The sequence below is a fragment of the Aethalodelphis obliquidens genome, unplaced genomic scaffold, assembly GCF_003676395.1.
Source record: "Aethalodelphis obliquidens isolate GAN/ISIS:26980383/991018 unplaced genomic scaffold, ASM367639v1 scaffold42, whole genome shotgun sequence".
In the NCBI taxonomy this organism is placed as follows: Eukaryota; Metazoa; Chordata; class Mammalia; order Artiodactyla; family Delphinidae; genus Aethalodelphis; species Aethalodelphis obliquidens.
The window spans coordinates 10,510,180-10,533,918 of record NW_020837986.1 but is presented as its reverse complement, the minus strand read 5'-3'; the positions used below and the strand labels follow the sequence as shown (position 1 = coordinate 10,533,918).

General features: G+C 40.9%; 1 protein-coding gene across 1 annotated transcript in view; it reads left to right on the top strand.

Moving 5' to 3' along the window:
• Positions 1–20,924: 20,924 nt before the first annotated feature.
• The window catches only part of MMP24 (matrix metallopeptidase 24), a 48,437-nt gene continuing 45,622 nt past the window's right edge, over positions 20,925–23,739 (top strand). Inside the window, exons 1-3 of the mRNA XM_027078048.1 lie at positions 20,925–20,962; positions 21,719–21,893; positions 23,457–23,700. Of these exons, the coding sequence (XP_026933849.1) occupies positions 20,925–20,962; positions 21,719–21,893; positions 23,457–23,700 (457 nt within the window). The remainder of the gene's footprint in view (positions 20,963–21,718; positions 21,894–23,456; positions 23,701–23,739) is intronic.

Sequence of the window (23,739 nt, the reverse complement as noted above, 5' to 3'; positions counted from 1 at the left end):
AAAAAAAAAAAAAAAAAAAAAAAAAAAAAAAAAAAAAAAAAAAAAAAGAAAGAAAGAAAAAAAAAAGAAAATTACAGACCAATATCACTGATGAACATAGATGCCAAAATCCTCAACAAAATACTAGCAAACAGAATCCAACAGAATCCATTAAAAGGATCATACACCATGATCAAGTGGGATTTATCCCAGATATGCAAGGATTCTTCAATATACACAAATCAATCAATGTGATACACCATATTAACAAATTGAAGAATAAAAACCATATGATCATCTCAATAGATGCAGAAAAAGCTTTTGACAAAATTCAACATCCATTTATGATAAACATTCTCCAGAAAGTGGGCATAGAGGGAACCTACCTCAACATAATAAAAGCTATATACGACAAACCCACAGCAAGCATCATTCTCAATGGTGAAAAACTGAAAGCATTTCCTCTAAGATCAGGAACAAGACAAGGATGTCCACTCTCACCACTATTATTCAACATAGTTTTGGAAGTCCTAGCCATGGCAGTCAGAGAAGAAAAAGAAATAAAAGGAATACAAACTGGAAAAGAAGAAGTAAAGCTATCACTGTTTGCAGATGACATGATACTATACATAGAGAATCCTAAAGATGCCACCAGAAAACTACTGGAGCTAATCAATGAATTTGGTAAAGTTGCAGGATACAAAATTAATGCACAGAAATCTCTTGCATTCCTATACACTAATGATGAAAAATCTGAAAGAGAAGTTATGGAAACACTCTCATTTACCATTGCAACAAAAAGAATAAAAATACCTAGGAATAAAATACCTAGGAGACAAAAGACCTGTATGCAGAAAATCATAAGACACTGATGAAAGAAATTAAAGATGATACAAACAGATGGAGAGACATACCATGTTCTTGGATTGGAAGAATCAATATTGTGAAAATGAGTATACTACCCAAAGCAATACTACCCAAAGATTCAATGCAATTCCTATCAAATTTCCAATGGCATATTTTACGGAACTAGACCAAAAAATCTTAAAATTTGTATGGAGACAAAAAAGACCCTGAATAGCCAAAGCAGTCTTGAGGGAAAAAAAACAGAGCTGGAGGAATCAGACTCCCTGACTTCAGACTATACTACAAAGCTACAGTAATCAAAACAATATGGTACTGGCACAAAAACAGAAACATAGATCAATGGAAAAAGATAGAAAGCCCAGAGATGAACCCACACACCTATGGTCAACTAATCTATGACAAAGGAGGCAAGGATATACAATGGAGAAAAGACAGTCTCTTCAATAAGTGGTGCTGGGAAAACTGGACAGCTACATGTAAAAGAATGAAATTAGAACACTCCCTAACACCATACACAAAAATAAACTCAAAATGGATTCGAGACCTTAATGTAAGACCGGACACTATAAAACTCTTAGAGGAAAACACAGGAAGAACACTCTTTGACATAAATCACAGCAAGATCTTTTTTGATCCACCTCCTAGAGTAATGGAAATAAAAACAAAAATAAACAAATGGACCTGATGAAACTTCAAAGCTTTTGCACAGCAAAGGAAACCATAAACAAGATGAAAAGACAACCCTCAGATTGGGAGAAAATATTTGCAAAGGACTCAAGAGACAAAGGATTTATCTCCAAAATATATAAACAGCTCATGCAGCTCAATATTAATGAAACAAACAACCCAGTCCAAAAATGGGCAGAAGACCTAAATAGACATTTCTCCAAAGAAGATATACAGATGGCCAAGAAGCACATGAAAAGCTGCTCAACATCACTAATTATTAGAGAAATGCAAATCAAAACTACAATGAGGTATCACCTCACACCAGTTAGAATGGCATCATCAGAAAATCTACAAGCAACAAATGCTGGAGAGGGTGTGGAGAAAAGGGAACCCTCTTGCACTGTTGGTGGGAATGTAAATTGATACAGCCACTATGGAGAACAGCATGGAGGTTCCTTAAAAAACTAAAAATAGAATTACCGTATGACCCAGCAATCCCACTCCTGGGCATATACCCAGAGAAAGCCATAATTCAAAAAGACACATGCACCCCCATGTTCACTGCAGCATTATTTACAATAGCCAGGTCATGGAAGCAACCTAAATGCCCATCGACAGGCAAATGGATAAAGCAGATGTGGTACATATATACAATGGAATACTACTCAGCCATAAAAAGGAATGAAATTGGGTCATTTGTAGAGACGTGGATGGACCTAGAGACTGTCATACAGAGTGAAGTAAGTCAGAAAGAGAAAAATAAATATCGTATATTAACACATATATGTGGAACCTAGAAAAATGGTACAGATGAACCAGTTTGCAGGACAGAAATTGAGACACAGATGTAGAGAACAAACGTATGGTCACCAAGGGGGGAAAGCCACGGCGGGGCAGGGGTGGTGGTGTGATGAATTGGGCGATTGGGGTTGACATGTATACACTGATGTGTATAAAATTGATGACTAATAAGGACCTGCTGTATAAAAAAATAAATTAAATTAAATTTTAAAAAAACAAACTTAAATTACATGCTTACAGTGAATTCATCTCAAAAATATAATGCTGAGCAAATGAAGCCAGACACACGTAAAGTATTTACTAAATGATTCCAATTATTAAATTTCAAAGATACATAGAACTTACCTATGGTGCTGTAAGAAGTCAGGATATTGGTTACCCTTGATTAGAAGGGGGACATGAGTGCTTCTGGGGTAATCGTCTGTTTATTGATCTAGTGCTGACTATATAAATGTGCTCATTTTGTGAACATTTATTGACTTATACATTTATAATTTGTGTACTTTTCTATATTAGTATTATGTTTCAATAAAGCCTCTGTTAAAAAGATAGAACCCTGAAGTTTTTGGTCTGGGCAACTGGAGGCCAGAGTTATCATTTATTGAAAGGGGGAAGCTATAGGAGAAGCACGTTTTTGTGGGAAATACATCAATTTTTATACATTAAGTTTGATACTTAATCAGATACTTATTGGTATTGTAATGCTACTTATTAGTATTTCCATCCAAGCAGAAATGCTGACAGGTAGATGGTATGCAAGTCTGAAGTTCAGGGAAGAAGTCTAGGCTGGAACCTAAATATGGGAGCTCACCATATAGATGATGCATAAACCAATGAAGCTGGATGGGATCACCTAAGGTATAGTGAAGACCGAGAAAACACCCGAGGACTACACCCTGGGGGAGCCCCAACTTCTAATGATTGGGATGGAGGGGAAGCCATCAAAGAAATGTGAGAAGTGGCCAGGGAGGAATGAAGAGAACCAAGAGAGGGTGGCATCTCAGCAGCCAGGTGAGAAAGGTTCCAAGGGGGAAGTGATCAACGGTAGCAGATGTTCCTGGAGGTGGAGTAAGGTACGGATTGAGGATGGATTGTTGATGGAGGTCACTGGTGACTTGGTAAGAACAATTTGGGTGGTGGGATGGACAAAAAGCCTGATTGGAGTGGAATTAAGAAAGAAAGTGGGGAAACTAATTTGAGGCAAAGAGTATAAATAACTCTTTTGAGTAGTTGGTTTGTTTCATAGGGGAGCAGAGAAGTAGGATATAAAATAGAGTACTAACTAAGGGTATTAGAAGTGTGGGATTAAGTATCTAAAAGAGGCTGTGGAGTAAAAAGTAGTTTTGGGGGGGACTTCCCTGGTGGCGCAGTGGTTAAGAATCCACCTGCCAATGCAGGGGACACAGGTTCGAGCCCTGGTCTGGGAAGATCCCATATGCCGCAGAGCAACTAAGCCCGTGTGCCACAACTAGAGCCGAGCCACAACTACTGAAGCCTGTGCACCTAGAGCCCATGCTCCGCAACAAGAGAAGCCACCGCAATGAGAAGTCCACACACCGCAACGAAGAGTACCCCGCACTCACTGCAACTAGAGAAAGCCCACGCACAGCAATGAAGACTCAATGCAGCCAAAAATAAATAAATAAACTAATTAATTTTTTAAAAAGAGAGAGCAGATTGCTCCATCTCCTATTTAAAAAAAAGAAGTTTTTTTCTTTTGAGAAGGTGGATAATGTAGCATGTTTGTACACTTATAGGAATAATCAATCGGGAGGGAAATTTTGATGATGCAGGAAAGAGGACGGTCACTGGAGTTGTGTCCTTGAGGAGGTGAGAGAGGATGGAATCTAAGGCACAGATGGAGAAACTGACTTGGCTGGGAGCATAGACAGTTCACTCATAGTAACTGGAGGGGAGACAGAGCAAATGGGTAGAGATACTAATAGATCAGTAGATGTGGAAACTGTTTTCCCAGAGAATTAGGAAGCACAATTTTCATCTGAGCGTTAGAGGGACACAGTGATGGTGGTGGCTTGGAAAGAGAGGTGTGACACAATCATCTTGGAGATTGGAAGAGTGCAAGTGTGAACTGGACAATAGTTCTATAGGTAGCATTTGACTAGTGCATCATCTTTATCCAATGAAACTATTACTTTCTGGGTTTTGTATACAGTGTTTTCTCTCCAACAGTACAATCGAACTTATTACTAATCAAAATATCTGGTTTTTACTGCTGGCACTGGCCAAAAGGAGTAAACCCATTACCGCCTTTCTCTCTCACTGATAGCAGCTAAAAATCTCGGACCAAAAATATGAAACAAAACAAAACAAAAACAGTCTGAAGACTCTGAAAAGTTAATAATAGCAGACAGATCGGGGAAGGAAGTCAAAACTTGAAGAATGCCCACTCTGGCAGTGGTGAATTTCCTAGTGGTGTTTGGTTGGGACCTTTTTCTCCTTTACCCCTGGCTTTCACCCGAGGGTGGGTCAAAGCTGGGAACTCTGCAGCAGGTGCAGACAAAAAAACCACTAAGATAACCCCATCTTTCTGTCCAGAGGATCGGAAAAGGAGACATTTTGAGCTGGAGAGTGTGGGGAGAATCCCTATTTTTTTCTTCTCCCAGTCCCTGCACTGCTATGGGAGTGGTGTTGTCAGTATGGCCACCTAAAACTCTGGAGAAAACCCATTTTTAGACAGAGGATCTGGAAAAGAGACCACTGTTGTGTGGATTTTTTTTTCTTTTTTTTAATTGAAGGGTAGTTGATTTACAATACTATATGTTTTGGGTGTACAACACAGTGATTCACAATTTTTAAAGGTTATACTCCATTTATAGTTATTATAAAATATTGGCTATATTTCCTGTGCTGTACAATATATCCTTGTAGCTTATTCTTTTTTTTTTTTTTTTTTTTTGTGGCGGTGTGTGGGCCTCTCACCGTTGTGGCCTCTCTCGTTGTGGAGCACAGTCTCCGGACGCGCAGGCTCAGCAGCCACGGCTCACGGGCCCAGCCGCTCCGCGGCATGTGGGATCTTCCCGGACTGGGGCACGAACCCGTGTCCCCTGCATCGGCAGGCAGACTCTCAACCACTGCGCCACCAGGGAAGCCCCTTATTCATTTTATACATAGTAGTTTGTAACTCTTAATCCCCTATCCCTATCTTGTCCATTTCCCCTTCCCTTATTCAACTGGTAACTTGTTTGTTCTCTATATCTGTGAGCCTGTTTCTGTTTTGTTATAGTCACTAGTTTGTTTTATTTGTAGATTCTACTTATAAGTGATATCATGTAGTATTGGTCTTTGATTTCACTAAGCATGATACACTGCAAGTCCATCCATGTTGTTGCAAATGGAAAAATTTCATTCCTTTTTTATGTCTGAGTAGTATTCCGTTGTATATACATACCACATCTTTATCCATTCATCTGTTGATGGACACTTGGGTTGCTTCTGTATCTTGGCAGTTGTAAATAATGCTGGTATGAACATTGGGGTGCATTTATCTTTTCAAATTAATGTTTTTGTTTTCTTTGGATATATACCCAGGAGTGGAACTGCTGGATTATATGGTAGCTCTATTTTTAGTTTTTTGAGAAACCTCCATTTTCACAGTGTCTGCACCAATTTACATGCCCACAAACAGTGTCCAAGAGTTCCCTTTTCTCCACATCCTCACCAACATTTGTTATTTGTGGTCTTTTTGATGATAGCCATTCTGGCAGGTGTGAGGTGATACGTCATTGTGGTTTTGATTTGCATTTCTCTGATGATTAACGATATTGAGCACCTTTTCATGTGCCTGTTGGCCATCTGTGTGTCTTCCTTGGAAAAATGTGTATTCAGGTCTTCTGCCCATTTTTAAATCAGGTTGTTTGGTTTTTTTGATGTTGAGTAGTATGAGCTGTTTATATATTTTGGATATTAACCCCTTATTGGTCATATCATTTGCAAATATTTTCTTCCATTTAGTAGGTTGTCTTTTGTTTTGTCAGTGGTTTCCTTAGCTGTGCAAAACCTTTTAAGTTTACTTAGGTCTCATTTGTTTATTTTTGCTTTTGCTTCCTTTGCCTTAGGACACAGATCCAAAAAAATACAGCTATGATTTATGTTAACGAGTGTTCTACCTATATTCTCTTCTAGTTTTATGGGTTTTGGTCTTACATTTAGGTCTTTAATCCATTTTGAGTTTTGCGTGTGAATGTTTTTCAATGTAGATTTTATTTTTATTCAGGTATGGTGAGGCCAACAGATCAGGAGATGATTGTCATAGAAAAGATGGCCACTGGGGCCACAGAGAGAATACTGAGGTCCACTGCAGGCAGAGAGAGGACCTGGAGGGATGTCTTTAAAGTGGTTTTGGAGGGAAGGAATGAGGGAGACAGGGTAAGCAAGTTTAGGATAGATTAGTTTGAATAATTTCAGGGCCTCTAGGATTTAGGGGCCCAGAGGTGATTCTGAGGTAGGGCCTCAGTATTGGTTAATTTGCATACGAATGGCACACAGGAGAGAGAGTCATTTCCTATTTCTAGGAATCAGCTAACCCTTGAAGGAGCAGCAAGGCCCTAGGTGTCAACACACCAAATATAGAAACTAGAAAATGTGGTTAAAACTGTGGAGACTCTGGAGGGAATCCCCCACCGTTTTTTCCTCTTTTCTCTTGCTAGTTCACCCCAGAGGTGGGCTGAGTCATATGGAACTGTGTGACAGGATGGAAGGCTAAAGCTCTGAGAGAACCCCAACTTTCTAGACAGAGGATTCAGAAAAAGGGGCCTCTGGGAGCCAGAGTGAGGGAGAAATCCCAGGGAGGAGGGAGCAGGAGAAGGGGGACCCTTTAATTCTGTGCATGAACCAACAGAAATTCTGGGCTCATCCCCAAGTAGCAGAACATACCTAAGCTTAGTAAGGGCTTTGGAAAATGAACTATGATATAAACCATCACCTAAGTCCCAGACCAACCCCTGAGCAGCACATGACAGGGTCAGGTCCAAACAGCTAAGGAAAAACTCTGAAAACGAACTGACACTGGAACCACCACCCATAGAAGGTGAGACAGAACTTGTAGTCTGAAACTAATTATGTTGATTTGATTGTTAATATAAAAATAATCGGGCTTCCCTGGTGGCGCAGTGGTTGAGTCCGCCTGCCGATGCAGGGGACACGGGTTCGTGCCCCGGTCCGGGAAGATCCCACATGCCGTGGAGCGGCTAGGCCCGTGAGCCACGGCCGCTGAGCCTGCACGTCCGGAGCCTGTGCTCCGCAACGGGAGAGGCCACAACAGTGAGAGGCCCGCGTACCGCAAAAAAAAAAAAAAAAAAAAAAAATCAACATCCAGAAGATTTAGTAGACCTCAAAGTCCCACAATATGGACTTCCCTGGTGGCACAGTGGTTAAGAATCCACATGCCAATGCAGGGGACACGGGTTCGAGCCCTGGTCCGGGAAGATCCCACATGCCGCAGAGAAACTAAGCCCATGCGCCACAACTAGTGAGTCTGCACTCTACAGCCAAAGCCACAACTACTGTGCCTGTGTGCCACAACTACTAAAGCCCGCGTGCCTAGAGCCCGTGCTCTGCAACAAGAGAAGCCTCCGCAATGAGAAGCCAGCGCACTGCAACGATGAGTAGCCCCGCTCACTGCAACTAGAGATAGCCTGCACGCAGCAACGAAGACCCGATGCTGCCAAACATTAATTAATTAATTAATTTTTAAAAAAGTCCCACAATATAATATTCAAGACGGCCAGGATAAATCCAAAATTACTTAACATACCAAGAACCAGAAAAATATGACCAGTCTTCAAAGGAAAGCAAAATAAGCAAATGCTAATCCTAAAACGACCCAGATATTGAGATTACCTGACAAAGATTTTAACGCTATTTAACCATCCTCCATGAAGTAAAAGTAAACACCTTTGAAATGAATAGAAAGGTAGAAGTTCTCAGTAGAGAACCAAAAAATAAAATAAGAACAAAATGGAAATTATATGAAGAAAAAAAAATTACTAGAGGGACTCATTAGTAGAATAGAGATGACAGAGGAATGAATGAGTAAACTTGAAGACCGATCAATCTGAAGATCACAGAGGAAAAAAAAACCATCTTTTTTTTAATGAACAGAGTTTTGGGACCTGTGGGACAATATTAAAGAAAATTGAATTCATAGTTTAAAACCTTCCTAATGAAGAAAATTCCAGGCCCAGAGTTTCACTGGCAAATTCTACCAAACACTTAAGGAAGAAATAATACTAGTTCTACACAAACTCCCCCAGAAAATAGAAATGGAGGGACACTTTGCAACTCATTTTATGAGGCCAGCATTATCCTGACACCAAAATGAGAAAAAAAAAGACATTACAAGGAAACTACAGACCAATATTCCACATGAGCGTAGACTAAAAATTCTCAACAGATTATTAGCAAATGGAATCCAGAAACATATAAAAAGGATAATACTTCACTACCAATTGGAGTTTATTCCAGGTAATTCAATGCTGATACAACATTCAAAAATCAATTAATGTAATTAACCATATTGACAGACTAAAGCAGAAAAAAAATACATGTTAATCTCAACTGATGAAGAAAACACATTAACAGAATTCAACATCTATTCATGATAAAATTTCTCAACAAACTAGGAACAGAAGATAACTTCCCTAACCTAAAAAAAGGACATCTACAAAAAGGGCATCATACCTAAAGACTGAATGATTTCTCCCTAATATTGGGAACACAAAAGGATGCTCACTCTTGTGTATTCAATATTATCCAGAAAATTCTAACTAATGCAAGGGGGGAAAAAGACATATGGATTGGAAAGGAAGAAATAAAACTCTCTATTAGTAGCCAACATAATTGCCTATATGGAAAATTCTATTAAATCTACAAAAAATTCCTAAAACTAATTAATGAGTTTGGCAAAGTCACAGGATACAAGTCATAATATAAAAATCAATTGTATTTCTATATACTGACAACGAACAATTGGAAAACAAAATTAAATAAATAATAATTAACAGTTGCACCAAAATAATGAAAGTCTTAGGGATAAATAAAACAAAATATATGATGGATCTTTATGCTGAAAAACTACAACACACCGATGAAGGAAATCAAAGTGATATAACATGTTCACCGATTGGAAGCTTCAATTCTGTTAAGACATCAGTTCTCCCTAAATTGATATGCAGATTCACTACAATCCCAATCAAAATCCCAGAAGTTTTTGTAGATATCAATAAGTTGATTCTAAAATTTATACGGAAAGACAAAGAAACTAGAATGCTAAAACAATTTTGGAAAAGTAGAACACTGGTGGAGAAATACCACTACATTGATAAAGATAGCGTAGTACTGGTGAAAGGACAGATGCATAGATCGATGGAGCGGAACAGGGAGTCCAGAAATAGATTGACACAAAAATGGCCCATTGATTATTTTACAAAAGTGCAATGGGAAAGATTGTCTTTTCAACAAATGATACTAGAGTAACTGGACATTCCTATGCAAAAATGTAAACCTTGACCTATATCTTACACTTTCTATTTTAAAAACTTAGTTGAAATGCATCTTGGACCTAAATGTAAACCTACGAAACTTTTAGAAGGAAGCAAAGGAGAAAAATCTTTGTCACCTTACGTTAGACAGAATTCTTAAATGCAACATTAAACCAAATTCATAAAAGGAAATCTTGGTAAACTGGACCACAGGATAGAGAGAACATCAGTGTGGCCAGGGCTTAAGGGTGGGAGAAGGTTTTGACTACAAAGGGTTAATACATGGAAATTTTTAGGGAATGATGAACCATTCTGTATTTTTATTGGGGTGGTTACATGACAGTGCAAAACTCACAGAACTATACACCAAAAAGTCAATTGTACTGATATAAATTACAATTAAGTTGTATATACAGATACATATACATATATTATATGGATGGATGTATTTATGAATTTTTAAAGAAGGTTTTCTTCTCATATCAAGTCATATCTAACAGATTTTGTATTTGTACAATTATTTTTCTTGAGACCAAGATTAAGACTGCCTTAATCCCAGTTAACTTTCCATTTTCTTTTATTCCATAGAACCTAAAACTTCATCACTTGAAATTTATTCTTTTTGAGTAGGTTATTCTGTCTCAAGAAGGTCCAACTCCTATTATTGGGAGTGGTAAAATTACACACTATCTGCCATTAGCACGTTAGCAGGGACCCATTTATTGGGTGAACTGGCTGTCATCGTGGATGGCAATGAGTAGGCCTCTGAGGGGCTGGGACACAGGACAGACGTGCTTTGATGGGAGCAAAGGGAAAGAAAGGCCTGCAGCTCAGGACAATGATAGGGCACCAGAGGCGAGAGGTGGAGGTGGGAGGGCAGTGATCAGAGAGCAGAGATACAAGCCTGCCAAGAACACACTGTGATAACAGCTTTGCCTCCCGCGGGCTATGGACTTAGGCCAGTCTCTTCCTTGAGCTTTCATTTCATCTCTTATGAGTCTGTCAACTCTCGGCTCACATCTGATCCATAAGATAACCAAGATCCTCTTCCTCTGCCTCCATTTATTCAACAAATGTTTATCATAACTGACTCCAATAATACTCTCTTCTGTTTGCACTAAAGCCCTTTTATATCTGCTTATTTTTTTTGATCCACAGGGAGGAGAATTAGCCCTGATTTCCGAGGAAGGAAATAGAGTCTCAGAAAAATTAAATCATTTACCTGAAGTCACCCTTTCAATACTGAAGTGGACTTTTTCCATTATCTATACTCTGCTGCCCCCTACTGTGCACATAGCATTAGGCACTAAACTGCAGACACAACACACAGTTTCTATCAATACAATCTGAGGGTTTATATTTGTTAATTTAACAAATATTTATTGAGATCCTACTATGTGCCAGAAAAAAGACAAGCATGGTTCTTGTCCTTATGGAGCTTGTGATGTAGAGGGGGGAGAGATAATTACATAAATAATTACATAATTACAATTTGGATGAGTACTAGAAGTACAAGGTGCTATATGAGGGTATAGAATAGGGGTATATGTAGTCTAGTCTGCAGGCTTAGGGGAATTTTGCATGAAGTGTAATCTATAGGAATAGATTATTTATTGGCTATGGAGCAGGTTAAGGAGGTATCAGAGATGCCTCCCAGGCCTCTGGCATGAACTGGGCAGAAGGAATACTGTGACTCAGCTGGGGAAGCCTAGCAGAAGACGAGACTCTGACTGGGAAGAACATGAGCTTGGCTTTGGTTTTTTTCAGTTTGTAAATTCTGTGGGACCTTTAGGTATAGATATGGAATAAGTAATTGGATTTAGGAGTTTGGGAGCAAGGTCCTAGGCTAGAGATAGAAATTTGGCAGTTGTTGGGATGCAGGTGGTATTTAAAATTGTGATTAATGGGGACTTCCCTGGTGGCCCAGTGGTAAAGAATCCACCTTACAATGCAGGGGATGTGGGTTCGATCCCTGGTCGCGGAACTAGGATCCCACTAAGCCCGTGCACCACAACTACTGAGCTCACGTGCTCTGGAACCAGCGTGCCACAACTACAGAGCCCACATGCCCTGGAGCCTGTGCGCCACAACTAGAGAGAAGCCCACACCACAACGAAGATCCCACGTGCACAACTAAGACCTGATGCAGCCAAAAAAAAATTTTTTTTTTTCTTGCGGTATGCGGGCCTCTCACTGTTGTGGCCTCTCCCGTTGTGGAGCACAGGCTCTGGACGCACAGGCTCAGCGGCCATGGCTCACGGGCCCAGCCGCTCCACGGCATGTGGGATCCTCCCGGACCGGGGCACGAACCCGTGTCCCCTGCATGGGCAGGCGGACTCTCAACCACTGCGCCACCAGGGAAGCCCCCCCAATTTTTTTTTAATTAAAAATTTTTTTTAAATAAAATTGTGGTGAATGGATGAAATCTCTTTGTCAGAAAAGAAGAGGAAGGAAAAGTGTTTCTAGTGGCTGGATTATGAGTCTGGAGAAAACCACTCAATGCCCATTGGCATTCGTTTAAAGTATTACTTTCAAGGAAAAACAATGAAGAAAGACTTGTTTGTTAACGTAAATTGCTAGAAATAAAAATAACCAAAGGCAGAAAAAAAAAAAAACACAGAAAGAGAAGAGGGCTTATAACTGCCATGAGAAGCTCTTGAATTTAAAAGGTCAATTGGAAGAGATGGGACTAGAAAAGGAAAGTTAGAATGAGGGGCCAGAGAGGTTGAAAGGAAAATAAGAGTGTGATAAAAGCCAAGGGAAGAGTGTGTTTTAAGAGGGAGACTGTCGGGACTTCCCTGGTGGCGCAGTGTTTAAGAATCCGCCTGCCAGTGCAGGGGACACAGGTTCAATCCCTGGTCCAGGAAAATCCGACATGCCACAGAGCAACTAAGCCCATGTGCCACAACTACTGAAGCCTGTGCACCTAGAGCCCATGCTCCGCAACAAGAGAAGCCACCGCAATGAGAAGCCCGCACACCATAACAAAGAGTAGCCTCCGCTCGCCGCAACTAGAGAAAAGCCCGTGCGCAGCAACAAAGACCCAACACAGCCAAAAATAAAAATAAATAAAATAAATAAAAATATAAAAAAATAATAAGAGGGAGACTGTCAACTGTAATGGAAGTTATAAAGTAAGCAAGTACAAATTAAACAAATAAATAAATAAATACACTTTTTTAAAAATCAAGTAAAAATTATTTACCTGACTCTCCTAGTAAAATTGAAGTCCAGTTGTAGAGGCCTAGTGCTTGAGAAGCCCAGGATCTCCTAAAGAAACCTCCAGAGGCTACCATAGTGTGTTGTCTTGGACCAGTGGTCTTCATACTATTTTTTTCACATACCACACAAAAAATTCTCATAGATGATGTAACCCCAAAATTAAAAGATATTTCCCTGAAAACTATCAACAAAATGAAAAGGCAGTCTACTGAATGAGAGAAGATATTTGCAAATGATATATCTGATTAGGGGTTAAAATATACCAAGAACTCCTGCAACTCAATATCAGAGAAAACAAACAACTCAATTTAAAAATGGGCAGAAGACCTGAATACACATTTTCCCAAAGAAGACATACAGATGGCCAGCAGACACATGAAAAGATGCTCAACATCACTAATCATCAGGAAATGCAAATCAAAACCACAATGAGATATCACCTCGCACCTGCCCGAATGGCCATCCTCAAAAAGACAACAAATAACAAGTGTTGGTGAGGGTGTGGAGAAAAGAGAATCTTCATGAACTGTTGGTGGGAATGTAAATTGGTACAGCCACTGTGGAAAACAGTGTGGAAGTTCTCAAAAAGTTAAAAATAGAACAACCATGTGATCCAGGAATTCCACTTCTGAGTATTTTTCTGAAGAAAACAAAGACACTAATTCAAAAAGATATATACATAGCAGGATTATTTGCAATAGCCAAGATAAGGAAGCAACCTAAGTGTCCATCGATAGATGAATGGATAAAGAAGATGTGTATATATACAATGGGATATTACTCAGCCATAAAAAGAATGAAATCTTGCCATTTGTGACAACATGGATGGACGGACCTACAGGGTATTATGCTAAGTGAAATGTCGGACAGAGAAAGACAAATACCGTATGATTTCAGTTATATGTGGAATCTAAAAACAAAACAAATGAACAAACATAACAAAACAGAAACAGACTCAGAGATACAGAGAACAAACAGGTGGTTGCTAGAAGGGAGGGGGGTGTGGGGATGAGTGAAATAGGTGAGGAAAATTAAGAAGTACAAACTTCCAGTTACAAAATAAATGATTCACAGAGATGAAATGTACCGCATAGGGAATATAGTCAATAATATTGTAATAACCTTGTATGGTGACAGATGGTAACTAGACTTATTGTGGTGACCATTTTGTAATATATAGAAATATCAAATTACTATGCTGTGCCCCTGAAACTAGCATAGTGTTGTAGGTCATTATGCTTCAATTAAAAAAGGATGTTTCCCTGAAACTGGTATTTTTAATTGTTTCTTTGTCACTTCCAGTATTATTTTTTCTTTCTCAGACTATTTTATTTTATTTTAAAATTTTTATTGCAGTACAGTTGACTTATAATGTGTTAGTTTCAGGTGTACAGCCAAGTGAATCAGTTTTATATACATATCTCCACTCTTTTTCAGATTCTTTTCCCATACAGATTATTACAGAATATTGATTAGAGTTCCCTGTGCTTTACAGCAGGTCCTTATTAGCCATCTATTTTACATATAGTAGTGTATATATGTTAATCCCAATCTCCTAATTTATTACTTCCCCCATGTTTCCCCTTTGGTAACCATAAATTTGATTTTGAGATCTGTGAGTCTTTCTGTTTTGTAAATAAGTTCATTTGTATCATTTTTTATTAGATTCCACATATAAGTGGTATCATAAGATATTTGTCTTTGTCTGACTGGCTTCACTTGGTATGATAATCTCTAGGTCCATCCATGTTGCTGCAAATGGCATTATTTCGTTCTTTTTTATGGCTGAGTGATATTCCATTTTATATCTGTACCACATCTTCTTTATCCATTCCTCTGTCAATGGACATTTAGGTTGCTTCCATGTCTTGGCTATTGTAAATAGTGCTGCAATGAACATGGGGTGCATGTATCTTTTTGAATTCACTTCCAGTATTTTCTATTGCCCCATGCAATAAATGTATTTTTAATTGCCTCAGGCAATAGATTACCGTAGTAAGATTCATGTTGACCCAGGATATGACTTTCTTATGAAGATTAGAAGAATTACAATTATGAAAGAAAAGCCAGCTTGGAGCCTCAACTCCAGGAACTTTCTCAGGTAGAATGCATATGGAAGTTGAGGACCTGGAAATTAATGCCCTTAAAATGATCAGTACATGAGAACCCCATAGAAAGTCTTCCTATACCATAGGGGTATCGCATACCTCCATTTGAAAGCCAGTGCTGCAAAGGATTAGAGGCAATCTGAAACTACTGCCAGGTTCCTGGAATCTGGAACTGACTGATGGGGTCAGCTGGACCTGATGAAATCAAACCCCCGTTTTTAAATGCCTGAAGGGTATAAGGAGATGCAGAGATAGGGATAGGTGGCTTGGGGGATACTCCAAAGGCTTTCAGGTTCAGGCATCTCCTACCGCTCCAGGGGACCATCTGAAACTATATCACGGCTCTTAGAATCAAGAGCTAGCCATCGGGGCTTGCTGGCCTCAGTGAAATTAGAGTCCAATCCAATTTAGCAACATAAAGGTGAGGTGTAACCATGAAGCAAAATAACTGATTATTTAACACACCCACCCAAACAGATCCACTCCAATTCATTCATTCTCTCAACTCCCAGGTCCTCAGCAATGTAGGAGGTTCTAGGGTTACTCGAATAAGCAAACAAGCATAACCCATAGGCCAAGACTTTGAGAAGCTTACAGGGACAGATTTTTAAACAAATCATCATAATACACTGTAATAAAGAGTTAATAAAACGATGGGCAAGATCTAGAGGAGCACTGAAGAAAGAGTGTCTTGGGTGAGAGGGTCAAAGAAAACTTCCCAAAGCATTTGAGTTATTTCTTGACAGGCATGTAGTACATCAGATGGTGGGGGAAGGATGTGGGAGGCGGAGGAAGCAGCATGCCACTTCGGCAGCCAGTGTCTAAGTTGGCACTCCAAGAACAAAGCCAGCTTCACGGGCATGTGACCTCGGCAGTCACACAGGGCCTTGCACTTAGAAGGGTCCCCGCACTTGTTTTAATGCTCTGCTGTCACCATCTTGGAATTCGTAATATTTTTTAAACAAGGGGCCCTGAAATTTCATTTTGCACTGGGCCTGCAAATTACATAGCAGGTCCTGCGAGGGGGCAAGATAAAGGCAGGGAAACCTGTCAGGACACTGTAGCCCAAATAGGAGATAATGAGGGGGATAAATTAATCTTGTCATAACAGTAATATAGATGCACACTGTTCTTTTCAACACCTACCTAGTGTTTCTCTGTTTAGATGTAGCAGTTTCCCCAGTTGGAAAATATTTAGGTCGATTTTGATCTTTTGTAATTACAAAGAATGCTGCAGTGAATTATTTTGTACATCTGTCTGTGTACATATGCAAAGATTATCTGTCTAGGATAAATTCTCAAAATTAGAATTGATGAGTCAAAGTTACGCTCATTTTCAAGGTTGAAAGGCATGGCTAATTTGTGCTCCAAAGCAAGTCTACCAGTTTATATCCCTTCTCAAAGTAGTTTAATCGTGCCCTCTTTAACACTCTGTAATATTCAACTTTTTGATATTTGCAGTCTCGTGGGTGAGAAAGCAATAGCTCATTGTTCCAATTTGCCTTTCTTTGATTACAAATAAGGTCGGACTTTAGAACGAAGAATATAAGTCCATATCTCCGTTTACATGAAGCCCATTTTATCCTTTGTCATTTTTGAACTGGGTAATAGGTCCTTTGCTTCATGGTTTCTAAACAGCTGTCTTACGTTAAGAAAATTAATAATAAATATTTTACTGGTTTTTTTTTTTTTTACTTTATTTCTGGTATTTTTTTTTGCCAAACAAATGAAGGCCTGAATTTTTGAAACTGCCCACCTAAGTGAACTGCTTTTGCTTATATCATACCGTAATAAATGCCCTCTTTTCAGGGAATTTCCTTTAGAGACTAATACACTTACTTTTTCAAAAGTTCAACTTATATTTATGTATTTTTTTAATAGATAATATATTCACATGGTTAAAAAGTCATAGAGGTATACAGGGAGCTCTCACCCTGTCCTCAAGCCACATAGTTCCTCTCCGGGTGCCCTGGGTATCCTTCCATATTTGACATGTAAACAAGTAAATGCACACACACGCGCGCGCGCACACGCACACACACACACACACACTCTTTTCTTCCCATTATTGCGTAAATAGTAGCATACCATAACCAGTATTCTGCACCTTCCTTTTTTTCATTTAACATCACATTTTGGAAATAATTTCCTAACAGTTCATAAAATACTTTGTCATTTTCTTAAATGACTGAGTGTGTTTTATTGAATGCACATCACTTTGAGGATGTTCTTAAAGGAAAAAAAATCTAAGTGGAAAATACCTTGGAGTCATTTGAGGCTGGATTCTGCCACAGAGGCAGGGGATTGAACTGGGGCTTCTCTACATCCTGAACAATCAGACCCTTTCCTTCCTCCATGCCTTCAACCCTATTTTCTGCCAATTAAAACTTCACAGTCTTCCATTGCTTATAACTTTTAAACACATGTGTGGTAATGTTCAGTGTATATTGCATATAAAACAATTCGTTTTAAACATATTACTTGGTTAGATAGGCTCATCTCAAATGCTATTCCTTTTGGAAGCCTTCCTTGATCTCTGATTTTCCCCAGCCAGAGTGACTTCACTCCCTCTGAAATCCTATAGGATGTTGTAATGTGTTGTGGTTATTTGTCACATCTTATGTGTGCTCAGGTCTTAGCTCTTTTCCCTGAAGACAGTCTCACTTGCCACAGTACCTTCCAGAATGGCTGCTTAATAATGTTTATAGAATTTTTGAGGTGATTAATGAATGAACAAAAGAACAAGCAGATAAGGACATAAACTTTAGTGTCAGACACTTGGGCTTTATTCCCACTTTTGCCGTTTTCTAGGTGTATCATTGGGTAAATAGCTTCTCCTCTCACCCTTTCTTTGGAATCTGTCTCATAGGATAACTGTGAAGATTAAGTGATGTAACAAAGATAAATTGCTTTGCACATAATAAGCCCTCATTAAATGTCAGCTGCTGTAATAGGAATTCAGAGGAAGGAGAGAAATCAAGAAGTCTTCCTGAACTGGATCGTGCTCTCCAGCCTCCCATCTATACTTCCTTTCAGACCCCAAATCAGAACTTCACTCTCCTCTATTCACGTTTTCTCTCTTTTATAAAAATTTACTTATTTTATTTATTTTAATTTTTGGCTGTGCGGGCTTTCTCTAGTTGCGGCTAGTGGGGGCTACTCTTCGTTGCGGTGCGCGGGCTTCTCATTGCAGTGGCTTCTCTTGTTGCGGAGCACGGGCTCTAGGCGTGCGGGCTTCAGTAGTTGCAGCACGCAGGCTCAGTAGTTGCGGCACACGGGCCCTAGAGTGTGCGGGCTTCAGTAATTGTGGTGCATGGGCTTAGTTGCTCTACCGCATGTGGGATCCTCCCAGACCAGGGCTTGAACCTGTGTCCCCTGCATTGGCAGGCGGATTCTCAACCACTGTGTCACCAGGGAAGTCCCTTCTTTTTCTAGTACCTCATATCCCATACATTGTATGTTTGGTCAACACTACTTTCAAAATCTATTAAGAATCCAACTACATCTCACTATCCCCACTTGGACTTGGGTCCAAGCCACCATCATCTTGCACCTGATGGATTACTGCAATAGCCTCCTAGCTGGGCTTTCTGCTTATGACTTTTCACTTGTTCTCAGCAGCAACCAAAGTGCTTCTGTTAAAGGTAAGTCAGAAGATGTCTCTTCAGTTCTCAAAAGCTTCTATTGTCTTTCTCTCTCAGGGAGAGCACCTCTTCCCTCCATAACCCTCATCTTCTAATACCCTCAACCTTCTTCCACTCCAACAACACTGGTCTCCAAGATGCTCCTCAAACCTCCCGGGCATGCTCTTGTCCCAGAACGTTTTCACTTGCTGTTCCCTCTTCTGAATTCATTTCTCTCAGATGGCTGCATGATCCACTCCCTTCTTGTTCCTTCAGTTCTTTACTGAAAACACGCCTTCTTACTGAGGTTTTCCCTGGTTATTCGATCCAAAATTACACACACACACACACACACACACACACACACAGCTTTCAGCTTTCATATCCTAGTTCCCTGCTTTTCTCAACAGCTGTTACTATTTAACATACTATATATATTAATTATTTTGCTTGTTTTCCGTCACACCTAGTGTAAGTTCCATGAAAGTGGGGCGTTTGATTTGATTTGTTGACTGCTCTATCCCAGCACCTAGAATATGTCGATTATATCTATTGACAATTACCACACTAAAAATCAAAGCTAGGACATTTAAAAATATTTACATATTAATTCATTTAAAATGATAAATGCATCAACATAAATAACATTTTGATGAAAAATAACTATATTTTCCAAAACAAAACAAAAAATTTAGTGAGAAGAGTGGTATTGCTTTACAGTCTTGAAAACCTGTTTAAAGTCTGACTTAATAGAAGATAGGGCTTCACTGGTGGCGCAATGGTTAAGAATCCGCCTGCCAATGCAGGAGACATGGGTTCGAGCCCTGGTCCGGGAAGATCCCACATGCCACGGAGAAACTAAGGCCGTGCACCACAACCACTGAGCCTGCGCTCTAGAGCTGGTGAGCCACAACTACTGAGCCCGTGTGCTACAGCTACTGAAGCCCACACACCTAGAGACCACGCTCTGCAACAAGAGAAACCACTGCAGTGAGAAGCCCGCGCACCACAACAAAGAGTAGCCCCCGCTCACCACAACTAGAGAAAGCCCATGTGCAGCAACAAAGACCCAGTGCAGGCAAAAATAAATTAATTAATTAAATTTTTTTAAAAAGAAAACTCCCACAAATCTCAAAAAAAAGAAAAAAAATAGGGCTTCCCTGGTGGCGCAGTGGTTGAGAGTCTGCCTGCCGATGCAGGGGACACGGGTTCGTGCCCCGGTCCAGGAAGATCCCACATGCCGCGGAGTGGCTGGGCCCGTGAGCCATGGTCACTGAGCCTGCACGTTCGGAGCCTGTGCTCCACAACGCGAGAGGTCACAACAGTGAGAGGCCCGCGTACCGCAAAAAAAAAAAAAAAATAGAAGATAGATGTCTTCTTATGTCTACTTCTGCAGTCAATCTGTCGTGACATGTCATAAAACCTCTGGACAATCACACAGTCTACTCATAAGAAAATGAGAGTTAAAAAAATAATGTCTTAGTATTATTAGGAAAATAGTTTTGATCTCACAGACCCACTAAAAGGGTCAGGACCACACTTTGAGAACTGCTGGCTTAGAACATGAAGTCCAAACTCCTTAGCGTGGCATTCATATATATCCACACCTTTGTGTATATAGTTCCCTTCTCACTCTACCCAGCAAATCCCCGCTGGTCATTCAAGGCCCATCTCACCTCCTGACAGCTCTAGACAGTTGTTCCCTCCTCTCTACTGCCATAATAGTTTTCTCTTCTCTCTTATAGCACATACTATGTTATCTTCTTGGTGTCTATTTAAGTGTCTATCTCCCCAAATGACTATCTTTCTAAAGGAAGCAACTATAACTTAATCTCCTTTATATCCCCCAGCCCAGCTAACACCCAAAAGATATTTCATAAATATTTGTTGAATAAAGAAATAAGAGAGGAGGTAAAGGGAAGAGGGGGTTCCAGTTTCCCTACAGGGAGCTCTGGCACTGATATAAATAATGATACTTGATAAGATTATCAATACCTAACTTTTTCCTAACATCGGCTCAGTTAACTATATAGTTTACAAAGTGAATCCCAAGCATTCACATGGTCCTCCCCATGAAGTGGAGAGGGCAGAGTCATTAGTTTTACTTTACAAATGAGGAAACCAAGGCTCAAAGAGATGAAACGACTTGCCCAAAGATGCACTACAAATTAGTGACAGCCAATGTTGAATCCAGGTTTCTGACTCTAAGTCCAGTGCTTTTTCCCTGGAAGAGGAGAAAAGAGAAGTCAGCGCCCTAGTGATTCCATCTTAGGCTGTTACTCTGAAGCCTGCTAAACCTCCTCTTCGGCTGGCTTTACAATGCTCTCTAGATTTTTCCTACTAGGGACCTACCTTAGGGTTACATTTTATAAGCATCCAACCTCTTCCTTCTTTATCATCAATTACCTACAGCCACTCACATCTACCACCTTTGGTAGTTGGCTCATGGCCACTACCACTTGAGCCTTACATTCTCATTAGCAGTTCAATGAGCATTTGGCATTAGGAGTAAGGATATGAATAAGACAGATCTTATTCTTAGATGCTCAGTCCAGTCTGCTTCCTTTCACTCTTTGAATGTACTATTTCCTCCTTCTGGAATATACCCTCTCTCAAATCTTCTAACTTTGAGCAGTTTATTGCTCTTTCCTCAATGTTTCCATAACACTTGGTTCTCATCACTGCCATAATTTATCACGTAACCAAAATGATTTGCTTATGTCTGTCTCCCTCCTAGACTGTGAGCTGTTCAATTCAATGGTGTGGATGCACTCTTCCATCTCTGATTTCCCTGACACTGCCAATCCCTCTCCCTCTCCTTGAAACGTTTCTCCCCCTTCCTGTATACTCCATAACCCTGATTCCTCAATCGTTTTGACCACTCTTTAAACTGAACATGTCTCAACAGGGGGCCCTCAGGCTTTTGCTCTTTCCTACTCCTATCTTTCAGTTTCAGCTATCATATTGACCTGAATGTTTCCAAAATACCTATTCTCCATCCTCCTCTGAACTCATTGCTGTACCCATCTCAGGGATCTTGTGGTCACCTCAAGCTCAGCAAGCCTAAAAGCAAAGCCTTTGTCAATTCCCTCAAGCTGGTTCCTCCTTATGACAACGCCATTTCTGTGAAGACACCACCACCCATCTTTCTGGACTTGCCATTACTCCAAACTCCTTTCCCTCTTCTTCTTTGCCCAATGTGTCTTAAATTTGGCTCTTTTTTTTTCCTCCCACCCTTAAAAACCAAAATTGGGTTCTGAGGTCAGATTGCTTCAGTTCTGCCACTTATGAGTCGTGGTTAAATGAGATATAATACAGTAAAGGGCTTAACCCAGTGCTCGATACATAGTAGACATTCAATAAATGCTAATTATGTTTGTTATCATCATTTCCTTGTATGCAGAAGGTTGCAGTAATCTCCCAACTAATCTCTTTGCCTCCTCTGGTCATTATTCTATATACTGGGAGGGGAACTAATATGGAACATCTATTAAGTGCTAAGCACTTCAACCTTACAGCAACCTTATGCAGTAATATCAGCATCATTTTATAAAAATGAACAGAGCCAAGAGATTTGAACATAGATCTGACTCTAAAGCCTGTTCCCTTTCCACACCTCCAAATTACCAGGTAACCATAAAACATCATTTTCCACACACCATCTTGCTCAAAAAAACCTTCAATCACAACCACTCCCATTTCCCTTCAGAACATAACCCAAATTCATTTTCCTAGGGTTTACAGTCTTAGACTATTTCCCTACATCCCAGCACTTTCCTATGGGAACACTGTGCTTCAGAGAAACAGATCTACTGCCCCAGCCATGTCTTGTACACATATACACCCTCATCTTCCTACCTGACATCATGCCCTCTCCATTCCCCTACCCTTGTCTAAATCTGGCCTTTCCTTCAAGGCTTAGCTAGAGTTGCCGCCACCCAACCCCTACTGCCTGTCCTGACTTCTCCAGTCCCCCATCAAGCCTCCTCTGATCCCTGGAGCACCTGCCTGTATGCTTTTTGACACTTGGTGTTTCTTTGTACTTATGTTTTCTCACCAAGCTGTAAACATCTACACTTCAGGGAATCAGCCTCTTTTTTTTCTTCTTTTTTTTCTTTTTTTGTATCCCAAGTAGCCCAGAGCCCTACATATATATAGAAAGTGTTCAATAAACATGGGTTGTTTTGGATGAAAGATGATCTTCCCAACTGGTTGATGTCTCTCCCTCTGGGGGTAAGAGAACGAGCTTCACCTTAATTTTACCTGTTGTCTCCAGGGCTACCCCCCTGGAATGCTCCTTGGGTTTATTCTTTAGTTTCTCATCCTCCCTGCCCTCCCTTCTCCACTGCCACCCTCTCAGACTCTCTCCTCCAGGACTATTTCTTCAGCTCATTCCCTCCAACCTCACCATTACCCCAGGGCAGGTCCTCATTCCCCTCCCCCAGGCCCAGACCCCCTCCTGCAGTGTCCCGCCTCAGACCCTCTACCCCAGGACTATGCCTTTGGCTTCGGACCCCCAACCCCGGATATCCTCTCCCAGAGCCGCGGCGTGGTTCTATTTCTAGGATTATTTATTTAGCTTCTTCCCCCTCCCCCTGGGCTGCCACTCAGGCCCCCCTCCTCCAGTTCCACCCCTTTGGACCCTGCCTCCAGAGCGGGTCTTTTGGCCTCTGCGACTCCCACCCCAGGGTCGTCCCTCGGCCAGTGTCTCCGGGCTGGGCCGGAGCCGCCGGCTCCGCGGGTCCCGCCTGGGTGCTGCCCCCGCGCCCCTGGCCGTCCCCCGCCAGGGCGCGGCGCGCGGAGGCGGGGGCGCGCTGGCTGCCGAGGCGGCGGCGGCGGCGGCGGCGAAGACAGGCGGGCCGGGCGCGTGTCCGCGGCGCGGTGACTCGGCGGCTCCGCAGCGGCTGCAGCGGGAGGACCCGGCCGGGCGAGGCACAGACACCAAAACACCCGCAGCACCCAGGCGGGACC